The sequence below is a fragment of the Xiphophorus hellerii genome, chromosome 17 (assembly GCF_003331165.1).
Source record: "Xiphophorus hellerii strain 12219 chromosome 17, Xiphophorus_hellerii-4.1, whole genome shotgun sequence".
Classification (NCBI taxonomy): Eukaryota; Metazoa; Chordata; class Actinopteri; order Cyprinodontiformes; family Poeciliidae; genus Xiphophorus; species Xiphophorus hellerii.
Window position 1 is genome coordinate 18,042,458 of NC_045688.1, and position 16,160 is coordinate 18,058,617.

The 16,160-nt window shown below is 38.2% G+C and overlaps 1 protein-coding gene across 3 annotated transcripts; it reads left to right on the plus strand.

Moving 5' to 3' along the window:
• The first annotated feature begins 189 nt into the window (after positions 1–189).
• On the plus strand, positions 190–10,653 carry LOC116736786 (plexin-D1-like). Of its 3 annotated transcripts, none has more exons than XM_032589545.1 (16): positions 190–1,227; positions 1,726–1,854; positions 2,912–3,046; positions 3,125–3,225; positions 3,298–3,403; positions 3,486–3,648; positions 3,724–3,826; positions 4,186–4,276; positions 4,423–4,464; positions 4,580–4,713; positions 5,238–5,417; positions 6,250–6,358; positions 6,432–6,608; positions 6,692–6,859; positions 7,498–7,597; positions 7,811–10,653. In XM_032589545.1, the coding sequence occupies exons 1-16, from the start codon at positions 223–225 to the stop codon at positions 7,852–7,854; spliced, it is 2,787 nt and encodes a 928-aa protein (XP_032445436.1). In that variant the 5' UTR covers positions 190–222; the 3' UTR covers positions 7,855–10,653. The 3 variants fall into 3 exon arrangements, with proteins under 3 accessions (XP_032445436.1, XP_032445435.1, XP_032445437.1); XM_032589544.1 differs by having other exon boundaries at positions 7,816–10,653; XM_032589546.1 differs by having other exon boundaries at positions 7,553–7,597; positions 7,811–7,855.
• Positions 10,654–16,160: the final 5,507 nt, after the last annotated feature.

Sequence of the window (16,160 nt, forward strand, 5' to 3'; positions counted from 1 at the left end):
CATATGTATTTTGTTTTCTAGATGCTCTTGACTTAAAGACACAAATGTAATTGTATGAAAACACAGTAGTGGATCCATTTTGAATCACTTTAAAAGGAGGTTTATATCTGAACTTGTGGTGTGTGTTCATTTCCTTCCGCTCTCAGCACATCTTTCAGCAAAGCCGCAGAACTTTTAGCCACATCTACCAAAGGATGTCAGAGCTGCATCCTTTGGTACAAGATGATCTTTCTTCTGCTCGGTCTGCTTTGCTCCATCTGGGGAGAACCTGCTCAATGTCTGGAGGAGAACAGAGAGTTCAACTTTACAGAGGACCTCCGTCAGCTCGCTGTGGGCAACAACTCTGTTTACATCGCTACAGAGGAGAATCTTTACCAGCTGAGCCGTGACCTGACTCTGATCTACAACCTGACCCAGAGAGGGATCTTAAAGAGCACCGACCAACAGGATAAAGAGGAGTTTTACAGAGACCCCATGAAGGCTGTCTTAAACGCGACTTTCAAAGTTAATGTTTTATTACCATTTGAGAAAAATGACACATTGATCAGCTGCGGTGTGACTGGAAACGAACTCTGTGGTTTCTGTGAAGTTCTGGACCTGAAGAACATCTCTAAGCTGGTTTACAGTGAATCCATCCAGGTGGGACCTCAGAGGAGCAGCAGTGGGTCTGTCAGCTTTCTGGTGGATGTGAAGAAGGATTCAGGTCAGACTGAGACTTACATTCTGACAGCGACAAAGAACCCGAGCGACAAGACAGAGTGTAGCGCTGATTTAAAGACAATCAACCTTCAAAACACTGATCATAAACAACATGGGGATATATTTTCCTGGTCTGATCGATCAGGTGTTAAACCTGGGATCCAAACTGTAGCTGATGTAGAGTTTGTGGACGGATTCCAGATCAACTCAACAGTGTATCTGTTCTCCAACGTGGCATCAGGAGGTAAAACCAACAAAGTCCGTCTGATCTGGCTTCAGGCTGAAACCAGTAAAGCTCAGACTCTGGAGTCTCTTCATGGAGCGACTCTCAGTTCCTCTGGAGGCAGCAGACTGCTGGCCTCCTCGGTCGTCCCAGGTGGACAGCAGGTCCTGTGGAGTGGAGTGTTCAGTGTGGACGGAGGAGAAAGCAACACTGAGCTGCTGCTGTTTGACGTCAGTCCTGATCTCAGCAGGGAGAAGAATAAAGATCCAGACTTTAATATATTGACCATCAAACCAGAGATCCCAGTAAGTTGCTGTATTAAACATAATCTACTTTCAGTGTTAATGTTTCATATCTTGTTGTTTCACTGAGTCCTGGATGAATAAGAGTCTCCAGCAGAGTATTGCATGACTCGGATGAGACAGACAGAATATTCAATAAGAGGAAAGGTTGGATAATTTATATTTATTTATGAAATAGAAGTTGGTATGGTTTCAAGGATCAGTCTTTTTTTTATTTTTGAATAATTTTGGTAATTTTAAATAAACTGTTATTGTGTTCAATAATCCAATTTTCAACTGTTTTTAACTTTAACACCTTTATGAATTTTGGCAGTGTCTACGTTTTGGTGTTTTAATTTTCTGAGTGTCATTTTAGACATAAAATCTAGTCATTCAAAGCCCAGCTTTGAACATCTGTATCTGTCCCAAACCTTCTGTGTCACTGTTTATAAAACTATAAATCTTCCCTGAGTTTGGTGAAGATCAAAACAAAATGTTGAAACGATTCTCTCTGTTCCTCAGTCGGTTCCTGTGCTCCTGAAACCAAAGGCTGTGCTTTTTAAGCAGAACCTCATGAGTTCTGTTCTGGCCGTCAGGCTGAACGGCTGGATGGTTTTCTTCATTGGAACAGCAGATGGACAGATCATCAAGGTGGGTAGAAAACTAACAACTGAGAGGAAAAAATTGTTCTAGTAAAATAAGTAAACAGATTTGTATCGTTTACGAACACAGTGACAAAAATCACATTGACGTATAAAACTGTTTTCTAGTGAAACTGTTGAATTATTTTTGGCTCTTTAGCTAATTTTTGACATACAGGTTTTACATGTTACATGTTTTCATGTCGAATTATGAACATTTTACAGACAACAGATAAACAAAATTACTACACAATTATTGGGGTTGAGCAGACATTAGATCAGATGATATACTAGACTTTAATATGTACTATACCACCTCATCCACTATAAAACACATTAGTCTCTAGTAGGTTTTCTTCCAGGACTGCCCTGTAATTAGCTCCACCCACATTCCCATCAACTCCACCATATCATGATGCTGCCACCACTATGTTTGCTAAGAGGAAGATGGGAGTTTTCTGTCACTGACAACATTTAGTTCTAAGGCCAAAAAGTTACATTTTGGTCTCATATGATCAGAAAGCCTTCTTCCACAGGTTTCTGTTAATAAAGTTTCAAAAATATATTTTATCTGGCAATTTAAAAAAAACAAAAACAGATTTGAGTGGATATGTGACTAATTGTATTGTAAGAGATTTTCCCATCAGTCCTGACATCAGGACTGATTATGGCTTATCAGGCCTTTTCAGTCATAATGAGCCATTTATACAGTAATTAGATCAATGGTGAGGAAATCACAGTGTCCTGCTGTCATGACTGAACTTTGTTACTTTTCCATGTGCCATAGTGTTTCCATGTGCCATATTGTTTCCATGTGCCATATTGTTTCCATGTGCCATATTGTTTCCATGTGCCATATTGTTTCCATGTGCCATATTGTTTTTATGTCAGTGTTTTTATGTCTGGGAATGTAACGTCAGTGATTATACAACTGTCTGGTTAGTATAGCATAACTTTAACTAATATTTATCTTGAGTTATTGCCATAATATTTTTTTATCTATCCAGCTAACCCTGTTTCTTTGATAAATACTGTATCTCCAACCTCACTGTTGTTGTTGTCATCAGCTCTCTGTGGACAGGAAGTATCAGCCCTCCTGTCCACAGATCCTCTACAGAACCAGTGGAGACAACAAAGTGTTTCCAAAAGTCCAACTGGATCCAGTGGATCAGAAACATCTCTATGTGCCGTTTAAAAACCAGGTAGATTGGAGCTTTTTCATGTGGCGTTCACTTACCCTGCCTGTTGATGTGTTTCTGAAACATGGTGTTCTGCTCCAGGTGAAACGTGTTCCAGTGTCAAACTGCAGAACTTACCAAAATGTGAAGGATTGTCTTTCTGCCCAGGATCCATTCTGTGTCTGGTGTGTCTCTAAGAAAAGGTCAGAGAAACTTCACCTGCAGCTCAATCCTTCAATCTCAACTTTATGATGACACATTTACATTTTCTTCAGCTGCTCATTTAAAGACGACTGCACAGGTTCAGAGAGGCTGTCCATCCCTGATGAATCCAAGCAGAAAATAGTTTCTCACAGATTTCTGAAGGACTCCACAGGAGAGGTGGGTTATTAATTCATATATTTTTGACTGTATTCATCTGGAACTATCAGTTATTATCATCTTATATTTGTTCTTTTCTCAGATAAAAATAGTCGTCCAATCACACCTGACTACGGAGAAGAAGGTTCAGCCTAACTTCACCTGTGATTTCTCTACAACCTCCACCCAGCTTTGTAAAAAACAGGGACCAAAACCACAGTACCCACAATGCACCTGCATTCTCAATGCCCCTTTCCCTGCTGCTGGTCAGTGATGGTCAGGAAGTCTTTAAACATTTTGTTCCAGCTGTTAAAGTTTCACACTTTATCTTGGATTTACAGATCTTGACGTTACCGTGACGATCAGAGTTGGAGACACATTTCTGTCAGAAAAAATAAAAATGGTCGACTGTTCCAGTATCCAGGGGCAACCAAGTTTTCACCTGTAAGCTCATTTATCTTTTATAATACAGATTTAATAACAACTGATATCATCCCAAAGTCTAACAGCATAATTTAACTCCAGTGTTTTCATAACAACTCTACTCTACATAAAATCTGAATAATACAAATATTGTAGCTGATTTTTAAATCTGACCGATGACCCACTAGTAGAATCATCTGTTTCCTGTTGTAGCTGAAAGGAAAGAATCAGTGTTGAATCCTGAGAAGCTTCATTCTTCACAATGTTTCATTGACAGGAATCATGTCGTCACTGCAGCTTGTTGTTTCTAAATAAATCTGTATCATGTGTCGTAATGTTTGAGTAAAGCTGAGATCAAACTGGGACTGTTTTCTGTCCAGGTGTCAGCGGTGTGTCAGAGCAGGATGTGGATGGAGACAGAACAGCTGCTCCTGGGCCACCGACGCAGTCAGCAGCGTTTCTTCTCAGATGGTGCTTGTTAGACATAATTACATTTCTTTAACATGAATATCTATTGTTTGTTTTGTTTGTTTTTTTTACAGTTTCTGTGTTAAACTGGACTAATGTCAGCTGGAACGGCTTCATAAAATGATCTGATAAATTCTCTCTTTCTGCAGGACATTTGTGCAAACATTGGGCAGTTTGGGAGGAACCTTTCTGTGAGTCAGCATTTTAGTTGATCTGAGTTCAGTTATACTGAAACTATAACCAACGAGTTCTATTTTCAGTGTAACTCATTGTAATGTGAGACATTTGTATTTTCTGCTCCTTCAGAAACCAGAGATCTCCTCCATCTCTCCCAGCGTTGTGTCTTTCTATGGCAGAAATCAGGCTGTGTTGTCGGGTCGTAACCTCCGAGATGCGACCGGAGTCAGGATTAAAGCAGACCTGGACTGTGACCCAAAGGAGTGAGTCGTTTTATTCTTTGCTCAGTGTGTGAAAACATTATGTCTGCTCTAAAATATATGTTCACTCATTTTGTTAGGGTAAAGAAGGTTATTTGATTACAGTGAAAACATTAAATGACTTAAAAGTGTGTTTTCTGACTGAGAAAAATGTTCAGTAATCCTCCTCTCTAATCTCGACTTTCACCTTGTGTGGCAGAAAAAGTAACACTTGTGCAGCTTCTGTCTGATTGTACAGACATGCACTTTCACATGAACAGCAGCAGGAGCTTGTAGGCCTTGTGGTGACATTCCTGTTTCAGGAGATTTTTTTTTTTAGCATCTTGCAGTCGGTTTTCAGAGTGAACTTGCTTACAGCTCATTGCTTGTTTCATAACTGGTTACTGTATTGTGATTTTTTTTGGTGTAAAACATTATGAGTTGCCTTGTTGCCTTGTTGCTACACAAATAAAGGTGATTTGACCTGTGATGCACAGGACGCTAGTTTATAGTTGAACAGTTTTTGTCTCTCTGTGTTCTCTGGTCAGATCCCCAGTGTGGAACAACAACGGCTCCAGTCTGACCTTCCCTATTCCCAGCACAGAAGCTAAAGGCCTGGCCAAAGTGTGTGTTCTCCTTCCAGACGGAAGTTGCCACGGCAACTTCACCATCACCTATCAGTCATCACCAATCTGCACTGATATTACACCAAGCAGCAGCTGGAGAAGGTATTTAAACTTTTTTTTTTTGCCAAAAAAATAATATAGATGAACAATTTCCAGCATCTGCAGAGAACCATGCACTGATGTAATATTAATTTATTTATTAAACCAAAAGTTGTTTGTTGGACCTCTTTAAACTTATAAAGAAGAAATTTCTTTATTCCTTCTGTATATATATTTTTCTTTATACAGAAATATTTCTGCTTAAGGAAGCCTGCACACGTGATCTTCACAGGATTACACTGCAAAAAAACAAAACAAAAAAACTCTTACCAAGTATTTTTGTCTAGTTTGTTGTGCAAACATCCTATTACACTTGAGACAGACATAAGACAAAACTAACTTAAAAGTAACTTTTCAGTAAAACATATTATCTTGTTTTAAATCAATCTTTGAATATAAATGTAAAAAAAAACCGAGTTAGCTCCACTAGCAAATTTTTTCAATTGTAATGGAAAAATGTCTTGTTATAAGTTGGAAAAAACTAGAACTTTGTATCTTTATTCAAGAATTATTGACTTAAAACAAGCTTACATATCTTACTGAAAAGTTACTTTTACGTTGATTGTGAATCATTTCAAGTGTAGAAAATCCACAGAAATGCTTGGTAGGACTTTGGCTTTTTGCAGTGTGCTGACACTTCCTCTCCACTTGGATCTTACTTTTGCTGATTTGCCAAAATAAAAGTAATATTGATGATTCAGACTTGTGAAAACTGTTCTGTGGATTGGCAAGATGTGGGAGGTGAATATCAAATTAAATCTAGCTCAAAACTAGCAGAACACTTCAGAGAAAGCTGGTCAGAATAACAGGGAAGTAAAGTGTGTTTGTCCTCCAGTGGGGGCAGGAAGGTCACTATTTCTGGGACTCACCTGGATTTGGTGGAGGGGATCACACACAGCCCCGCCCAGCAGGAAGTCATGTCTCCCATGAGCAGCAGCTATCAGGTAACTCTGCAGACAGAAACTCTGTCATCAGCATACGGTGAACTACGTCATGCTCCGTTTTTATTTCCAACAGACTCTCATCTATGAAACGCCTGCAGCCAAAAGCCCTCCGGTGTCCAGCAGCACCGTGTTTCTGAAAGTCGTCAATGAAACGTTGCCCTGCGCTCAGAAAATAACTTACTATCCTGACCCAGAGTTTTCCAGCTTTGTGCCCGTGAAGGAAGGGAAAGATGTCCGCATCACTATTCAGGTAAAGCTGTTTCCGTCCACAGTGGTTCACTCAGACATGTTGATGTTATATTATTGAAGGGGAAACTGGTTCTGATCTTTCAGAAAAAGGCAGATAACCTGCAGATGACAGAAGCAGAGCTGTCAGTTGTGGGAATTCAGAATGAAATTGAACATGACTGCTTCATAAAACCCGAAGGAATAAGCAACAAGACAGAAACCTTCATCTGTGAGATCAAAGGACTGCAAAGCTCCAACATTGATATAGTCAAGGTAAATGCTACATTTATGGTAGTATAAGTTTAATAATTTGAAGTGCTGTTGAAGTCCTGTGTTTTTTAGCTGCAACTACAACAGCTTTCCCTACCAGTGTCTCACATTACTTGGTTAACATGAACCAAGAAACAGGACAGGACATGCTTCACCAAATTGGATATAACAGTAAAATGTGTGGGTTTGCTTATAATATATGAAATAAATATATGTAGGACAGTATGTTGTTCGACCCAACAGTATAAATGTTTATATCCAACCCATGGCTCACTGGATCTGCTCCACTGTTGATCAAAATGGCTGACAATAAGAAGCTGTAGCTCCATCTGTTGTTCTGTACTTGATTCACTAGGCAGGTATTCATGTATCAATAAATGACAGACACTAAGAATAGTAATTCCTAGTAATTCCTGATAATCAGATGGTGTCCCAACTTTTTAATCTTGATTAAAGTGACCACCTTTATTAATAATTGCCCTTAGAGCTTAATAGTTATTGATAGTCCAACCAGCCTATTTGTTGCGCAAAAAAAACAAAAATTCAGTGATGCAGGAGTTTTATTTACAGATTTATCTTTTCCTCTGATTGCAGCTCAAATTTAAAGTTCTTTTTAAATCAGCTGTATTTCTCTTTTCAAGATCAATTACGGAAAGAAAACAATAAATCTGCGGATTTTGTCTTTATTCCATAAAGTCCTTATGATTCTGCGGCTCTTGCTGGTACCCTGCGTTGTTGCCGGTAAGTACATTAGCATGACGGATGTTTTGTTTTGACCCAGTGACTGGGCCAAATGCCAAATCACACACAACGTTCTATCTGCGTTTCCCGACACAATGAATACCATATTGTATGATTAGTCAATGGGATTGAAATAATCACCAGGACATTTTTATTTGCAGTTTTGTTTGAATCAAGGTCAAAGTTCCTACTGAGAACCTCTTTGTATTCCAGTGCAGGTGATTATTTGTATGTGGAAAAGACGGACTCACGGCTGAGACAAAACTCTGATCTCCTGACAGTTTCTGGAAGGAGAACTCCAATAAAGAGGCTTGTTTTCTTCTTTTCCTGAACAGCTTGGTGTTTGAATGCTTTATGCTCCGGGACATTTCTTTTGTTGTGTATCTAGAGGAATTAAAAACCCTAAACCTCTGTCTTTCCGAAACGTCATGTTTTTAGAAATGAACTCAGAAAATCAAGAAGTCAGTTTTCAGGGCCGGCCCAAGGTCATATGGGGCCCTAAGCAGAACTTGATTGGGGGCCTGTCCTGCTCAGAACGTCAGCGCCACTAACAGCATCGGAGACCGGAAGTGGTGGAATCCGGGTAAGGGGGCGGAGCTTAAAGCAATCTGAGATAATTGGTCATTTGCTGAGATGTATTTATAGACAAACCGGAAATCAAACGCAAAACATTAAAGTCGCAGCATCAGATTGTAACAATAGTAACATAATCACACTGTGAAGATTTACAGTTTTACAAAGTAAACGTTGAGTAGATTAAATCTACTCAACGCTCTACTGTTCAAATCTTTTAATTTAACAATGTGGAAACCTTCACATCAAACTTAATATTCTCATTCTCTATATAACCAAATTTTTAAAATATGTCTGTGTTCAAATCCATATATTTATGGAAGGCCCCTGATGATCTATGGGCCCTAAATAGTGGCTTAGTTTGCTTCTGCCTTGGGCCGGCTCTGTTTGTTTTTCACCTTTGCTGATTGAACCGTTTTGTTGTTTTCTTTTTCAATGTTTACCTATTACTGTAGTAGATAACAAATGTGTGTGCAAATAATGCTTCTGCACTGTGTAAAAGCTTTGAACGTCGAAATGTTGACAATAATGGGAAAAGCATTTTTGCTCAAATATTATTGTTCATGTACAAACACAGTGTTTTGGGCAGGAGGCTTTTTTTCTACTGCTGCAAATACACATTTTGAGTGACTCATCTGTTGGTCAACAAATACACAATTCATTAGTTTTTGGGGTTTTTTTGGTTTTGTTTTTTGGACAAAAATGAAAGTGCAAAGAGAATAGTGACAGAAATATCAAACGTTTTTTAAAAAAAAATTGAGATGTGCCTTCATCCTATGTCACTTAGTGAACTGAACGACAAATGAAATTTTTTATACCATTAAAACTTTATTAAAAGGAGTCTAAGATGTGCTGGGACAATGGCTACTGGTCAGCTGCAGCAGAAGGGGGGAAAAGCAGGGAGATGGAACCAACAGAGGAAGAATATTAATCCACAGAATCTATGTCAATTCTGCAAAGAGAGAAGAATCACAAAAGAGAATCCAAATCATTCAAAGTGATCCCTTTCATACAGCGAGCTGACTTTGAATTTCCCGACAAGAAAATCTCTTATTGCATATTCAGTTGTGTCAAAAGTTTTAATCGACTCCTAAGTTAGAGCATTTTTATGTTCTTAATCAGCAGGATTTTCTTGTTAACTGCAGCTGGAAATGCGACAGAGCCAGCCAGCTCATTTAATAATCTGGGTTATTGGTAATAACTCTAAATATCAATGTTAGGAGAAATATTAAGATCAATGATTTAACTAAACAATAAACATGCTGAGAAGGTTCACATTCCGACCTCCAACGTTTAATGATTTCCGAGGCACATCTAAATGGAAAATGTTTTGAACAAACTATAACCACTAGCAACATCTCACTGGTTCTCGTTTCAGAGTGTAAGGAAGTGGTGTGTGTGTGATGTACCGAGGTAACAGCAGTGTGAACCTGAGCACATTTCCAACCACAGCGAACCAGAAAATGCTCTTGGCATGGTGCGTTCGGACCATTTCGAACTCAGGTGGTTCGGAAGTTACTTGCTGCGCCTTCAACAGGTTACAAAGTAGAGCTTGTTGGCTGTGATTGATGCAATTCATATACAGGGAACACCGGTGATTTGCAAACATTAAAAATAAAGTTCTATAGATAAAATAAAATTTTTGCTTCCTGGAGGCGTGACCGGTTCTCAGGTTTTACGTTTTACCCAACGGCTGACGTCTGTCCGTGGCGTATGTAACACCATGTTCTTTATCAGGAGATGAAACTTGTTAAATTAACCCCAAGGTGCGTCAGCTTCCCAAGCTGCATTTCTTTTTACATTTTTTTTTTTTTTTTTTTTTTACATATGGTCAACAAAATGTAACGAGGTTGACTAGGTAAACTTTCTATCAATAATTTGAAGTTACGTTCTGTTGGAATAACTTTATGTGTTTTAAGGTTTATTATTATCCATTTGTTTTACCTTTGTACTTACATTTTGATGGTGTGCTTTGAGTGTTTGAAAGTGTTTGCAGAACAGGTACCTGTGAGAGGCGGCCTGCTTAGAAGTGAAGAGGAAGGTACCATGAACGAGACATTCCAGCGGTCATGCCCTAGAGCACATGTGTCAAACTCCAGTCCTCAAGGGAATGAAATGGCTTAATTACCTCCTCCTTGTGTAGATCAGTTCTCCCAGCCTTGCCAATGACCTAATTATTCTATTCAGGTGGTGCAGCAGAGGCACATTTAAAAGTTGCAGGACTGCGGCCCTTGAGGACTGGAGTTTGACATCTCTGCCCTAGAGAAACTGCAAACTGACATTCTTATCTTATGAAATATGCTTTTAAAGATTGTATAAATAAGCTGTGTTCATGTGAGTGTGCAGCCGCGCTTTGCTCCCCTTCCCTTCAGGGCTGCACACTAATTCTAATAAAAGCAGGGTAAGACTCAGTTGAAGCTTCAGAGCATAGGCTGAAATCTGTAACTGGGTTTCAACTGTGTTCTCCCTACAGGTAAAACTGAGTTCTGACTCTTGTCTCTTCTTTGTGTCTGTGTTCAGGTTATTTAGACCTAACACATCCAAACACACAAAACTCTATAAATAGGTGAAATTGGGCATACTGACCTGCATGAGTCCACTGTATTTATTTTATACTATGGCACCAAGAAAACTTTTTGAATTACTGATTAGGACTAAGTCAGTTAATCTTCATTTGTTCTCAGAGGAGGGAGGATTACTTTATAGGCACTGACAGATTTTGCCAGGTTTCTTGGTTTTCGGTGGCTTTCTGCATCTCCTTTCCTCCATTTGTTAATCTACTTTTCTACACAACTTCATTTCTAGAGTTGCTTTGTTTTGTCCATTGTCGGCCACATGTATTCTAAATTTCATGACACTGACGCTACAATATGCTGACATAATCACAGACGTATTCAGTACTTGTCTGAGAGTGTGCTTCAAGATGATTTATTTAGTTTTATTATTACTTTATTGTGAAATTAGGACATTTAATTTAAAGACCAGGGAAGCATACAAGATGATTTATTTTTGCAGCTAGGTTTATAAATGTGGTTGCATGCAGGGTCAGTTATTTAACAGTACTGGTCTCTACTTAAGGAATTGTACTTAAGAGCACAATTATTGCTTCTTCAGTGTTTTTTTTTTTTGAGGACTGTTGTTTTGTTGGATATAAAGTAAATGTAAAGTCTGGACAGCCACACTACTCCGTCTTGGTGTGCTGCTCTTTCTCTCATTTTTGGGGGGGTTACCAGCTGTGGGCTGCTGGTTGAGACATGACCACTTCCTGAGAGACGTGTTTGTCACCCGAGCGCCTTTACTGGCACAGAAACCAGAGGCGTCTATTTGCTTTCAGCGTTGGGTTTTTGAGGTATGGGGTTCACGGTTAGTTTCACAAGTAAGTAAATATATCGACTTTGGTCGATTAGTACCAAAGTCTTTGTTTGGTACTAAAACTTATTTTTCCATAAACATAAATTACTGAAAACATTGCCAACTTCCAGTCGGGCATTTATGCATGTAAAGTCTCTTAAGCAAATACAGGTGAAACAAAAAAGAAAAGAAGACGTCAACTTTTACATCTTAATTGGATAAATATCACTATAACAATCTGTGGGGATGATCTGAATATTCTTATTACCAGGATATTTATCTGCCTTTTTAGTTTTTGAGGAGGAGGAGCCAAATGGCAACTGGGCAGAGACAGACACATCGCGGAGCGAAGGTTTGATGAACATGTAGAAGACTTTGTTTATCTTCAGAACTTGGGGTTTTCATTAGTGCTGCAGTTGATAATTAATTTAAATACGGGGAAGAAACACAAAGACTGCTGGTAGGTATCATAATTCTTTCACATGAGTATAAATAATATTTTCCTACATTTGTCTGTCAGTGAGACAGGAACAGGTACTTTGCTTTGTTTTATGTTTGTTTTCCTGTTCATACATTTTTTGTCTTTCAGTTCTGGTTGTCAATAAGCACCAAAAGAGACTGAGCATCGGTGTGGGGAGCTGTTTGAACAGTTACACAGTCAAAAATAATTTGATTTAATCAGGAGAATAATTTTATCATAAGAAAAAAAACAGGAGGGAGTTCATTTCTATAAATATTTATGTCACAGTTCCAAATTAAATGTTCAATTACCAATCTTAACATTTAGTTTACAAGCTTAATATTTACTGTCACAATAAATATTTAGCTCCAAGCTAAATATGTAATTTACAAACAACATATGCAAAAACACGCTCTATGTTTGTACATATAAAGTTTGGAGATAAATATTTAGTTCAAAACCTCATATTTAATTTCCAAACTAAAAATGTAACTTAGAACGTACATTTATAGCGTGCTAACTAAATATTTAGTTTTGACTTGTGACAACAGTGTACGAACGAAGATATAGCTTTGATAAATAAAACCCAATTTTCTTCCTGCTAAACCAAATTTATTGCTGTTAATTTCACATAATCTTCTTGAATTTGAATAAATCTTTGTGTGTGTTGCAGTTATGGTCTGGTTACTGTCAATGTTTCTGGTGTGAAACCGCTCGTCTTTCATTGGAGGAGCCGGGAAACAAATGAAATTGCATAACTGATGAAGGTCTGTCATTTTGACACCAACAAGCCTGTTTCCTTTTGAAGTACCTTTGCATTTTAGCTCCTTTACATTTTTGCAAAGATTTTCTGATAATAACAATAATTGTTAGTACACTGACATTTAACATGCACAAATCATTTTGGTAAACCAAGCTGGCCTAAAAAAAAAAGAGAAGCTTAGTCTGACTTCATGCCAGAGAGAGAGATGATAAAGGTTTCTCTCGATGCAGAATACGTAAACATCTAAAAAGTAGATACAAACCATCAGCTCATAAACTCAAAGGACATTCTTGTTACATCACTACATCGCTACTGTTGGATGTTTGTTTTAACAATGTCAGTTTTTGTTTTCCCATTTTTATGCTGCTTTCTCTTGGTGTTGTTGTCCGTTATCAGAATGAAGAACATATTTGTGAGGGTCTGCCACCGCGTAAATCTTTTCTGGAAACTTCTACTGGGTCATGACTTTGTCGAAGTAAAACAGAATATAGCAGCACAAGAAAGTAACCCAGCTGTTCCAATGCGCCAGTGAAAATCCACTCTTGAGCACAGTAATGTGGTTGTACCATCAATGAAGCAACGAATGCAGAGAAGAAAGTCAACACGATCGCATCTAATGGACTGAACTGAAAACACACCATCAGCAGGTGTTTCATGTTTTGCACGGCAACTATGCCCCCATTTTACATGTCAAGGACCCCAAGGACCCCAGTAAGTGGGTCAGGTGGGTTATGTGTCACCCTTTCAAGAAAACCACTTCTTGTTTTCGATGCAGCATCTGAAAAGTCCATCTTGGTTTTGATTGAAAAAACCTAACTCCGGTTTTGTACTCGACGGATCGTATTTATTTCCAAACCTTTTTTTACATACTTTGTTTTTATGCAGATTTGTTGTTGTAATCTGAGCATGTTGGTTCTATATTCTTTTTTTTTTTTGCAAAGAAAATGCAGTGCCAAGAGTCACATGTCTGAAGGGTGATCTAAAAAGTATTAAATGTTTCATTGTTTGTTCAAGCAAATCCTAAAAGTTTGCAGCCTTGTATTGCTTTTTATGTTTGAGGAGAGGTTATTGTTATTATTTTTTTAGACATTAATTCAAACATCACATATTTCTTTTCCGCCATGTTTGTTTAGAGTAGCTGCAGTCAGTAGCTGGAGTCGAACTCGCCGACATGTAGAGCTCAGACACACTCTGCTGCAGACGGCAGCCACACACACACACACACACACACACACACACACACACAGGAATTTGGCAAAAAAACTGTTGTCACTTTTGTTAAGACAAGAAGGTCGGGAAAGAAAGACAAACTAATTAATAATGCAAGTTGAAAAATGTATTACAGTGGGGATAAGAGTTGCTCAATCTTATTTGTTCTACACCTACTCATGATCATATCTCCTACCTGAAGGGAGGAGATTAAACTGAGTGTAAAGAGGTTGGGTGGGAATGAAAAACTGTCTCTAGTGACAAAGTGCATTCACATCATAACCCTCTCCTCCATGTTTCCAGGTTTTCTTTTAATCCAGCCATTGTTTCATATAAATAGATTAAGACCATATTCAGAATTCATGTAATGGTATGGGCAATTTATTCGTTTCTTCAGTTTAAAGCCTCATACATCACGTCACTGATTTTATACATAGTGTCCACTTGATGTCGCAGTAGAGCAAATATTGGCTGGTGAGTCAAACAGTGCATCATGAAGCTTCATCTCTGACATCACTACCAGAGACCTGACCGTCAGACAAACGTTGGGAAGGGGAAAAAAAACTCTGGAAAACTTCTTCCTCTACTGAGGGGAGCTTAAACAGCAGAGAGCTCAGGTGAACGAAGGGAAGTCACAGGTGAGCTGAATGAAAACTAGCTGCAGGAGGTCAGCATGAACATTACACAAAACGTTCGGACCGTAAATGAAACATTTATTGGATGTGAAAACATTTTACTTTGATCAATTCCAAACTGTTCAACAAAACATTACAGGAATATTCATTATGTTAAACACTGACTTTTCTTTTACGACTTTATTTGGCCAAACATTTCTTATTATAACTGAAAATCATGTATGATGTTACCTTATTGATTATAGGAAGTCCATGCGCCTATCCTTCTTCATGAATATTTGTTGCTGTCTTTCATATTCCTTGCTTACATTTTTTTAATTCCTGGCTTCTTTAATTGCGATGATGGACAAGGAGGAAAATCATCTTGGGTCTAAAATTGCCTAAATGTGATGAATGCTAGAAGCAAATCCACATAGTTATCTGCTAAATCCTGAACCAATGAACCAGAGACGTGTTCTTCTGTGAGCTGCGTCATTGGCTCCATGTAGAGGCAAATGAAAGGTCCAGCATTTGATTTGTTAGACGAATCAATATGTTTTATTTCCACCACTGGAAAACATACTTGAAGGTTTCCATCATGATATGAGCAAATGGTTACCTCAGTACCTGTTTTTATTTATTTAATTACCTCAAGGTTGTTTCAGCACGGTGTTCATTCAGTTATTTTAAACATTCCAGGAGAAAACTAGTGGGTCGAGAAATCTAGATGGAAATAATTTTGGAATTATTTTTCTGCTCTTTTTTTTTTTTTCCATCTTTCATTTTAGCAGGGGTCGGGTGTGGACAGTTTTCAGAGCCCTTGCAGGCATTCACAGGAAATAAGTAAGTATACAGGAAGAACATAGCAAAGACCCCAAGAGGAGAACGTATCAGGCAAATATGACAATAATAACTTAGACTGATAACTTAGCAGCTTAAGTCACACATATGACCAAATATTTCTAACATACTCCATGTATGTTTTTGTGTTTTTTTTTTTTTTTTAGCTAAGCAAAAAAGATGCCTGAGTAGCATCTTTTTGATACTCAAGCAGCAAAAAGATGTAAGGTTATGGCTATGTGGTTTCCTGACTAAAATGTGATCAGAAAAACATGTAAATCCTCTCTGTAAACAGAGTTTCATAGCTTCTTCCTGTTTGATGTTTTCTGTGCTGCTGCATTCACGTCATACGTTGAGCAACATCCTAACAGCTCGCTGCCGTACTGGAGCTATGGCAAGCTGTTTCAACATTTAATTGCCCAGGGAGGAGATAAAACCAAATATCTATAAATCATTTTTTTCTCTAGTAAGAACTGTACATTTCTGATATGCACAATGAACATTTCAGCTGCCTCAAATATCATACTTCTACTAGAACATGCGGCATCACATTTTCAAACCATATGCTTTGAGTTAGCAGCAGCATCACAAATACATTATTTTACTGTACAACCTTAATCGTATTAAGAGAAGGGGTTAAGATGGCAGAAAAATATGAATACTGTTGATTCCTAAATGGGAACCTGTCAAAATGTCAAATATGTGGCAAAAGTTTATTTAAGACCAGGGGCTCTAGGAAAGACGGTTCTTAAA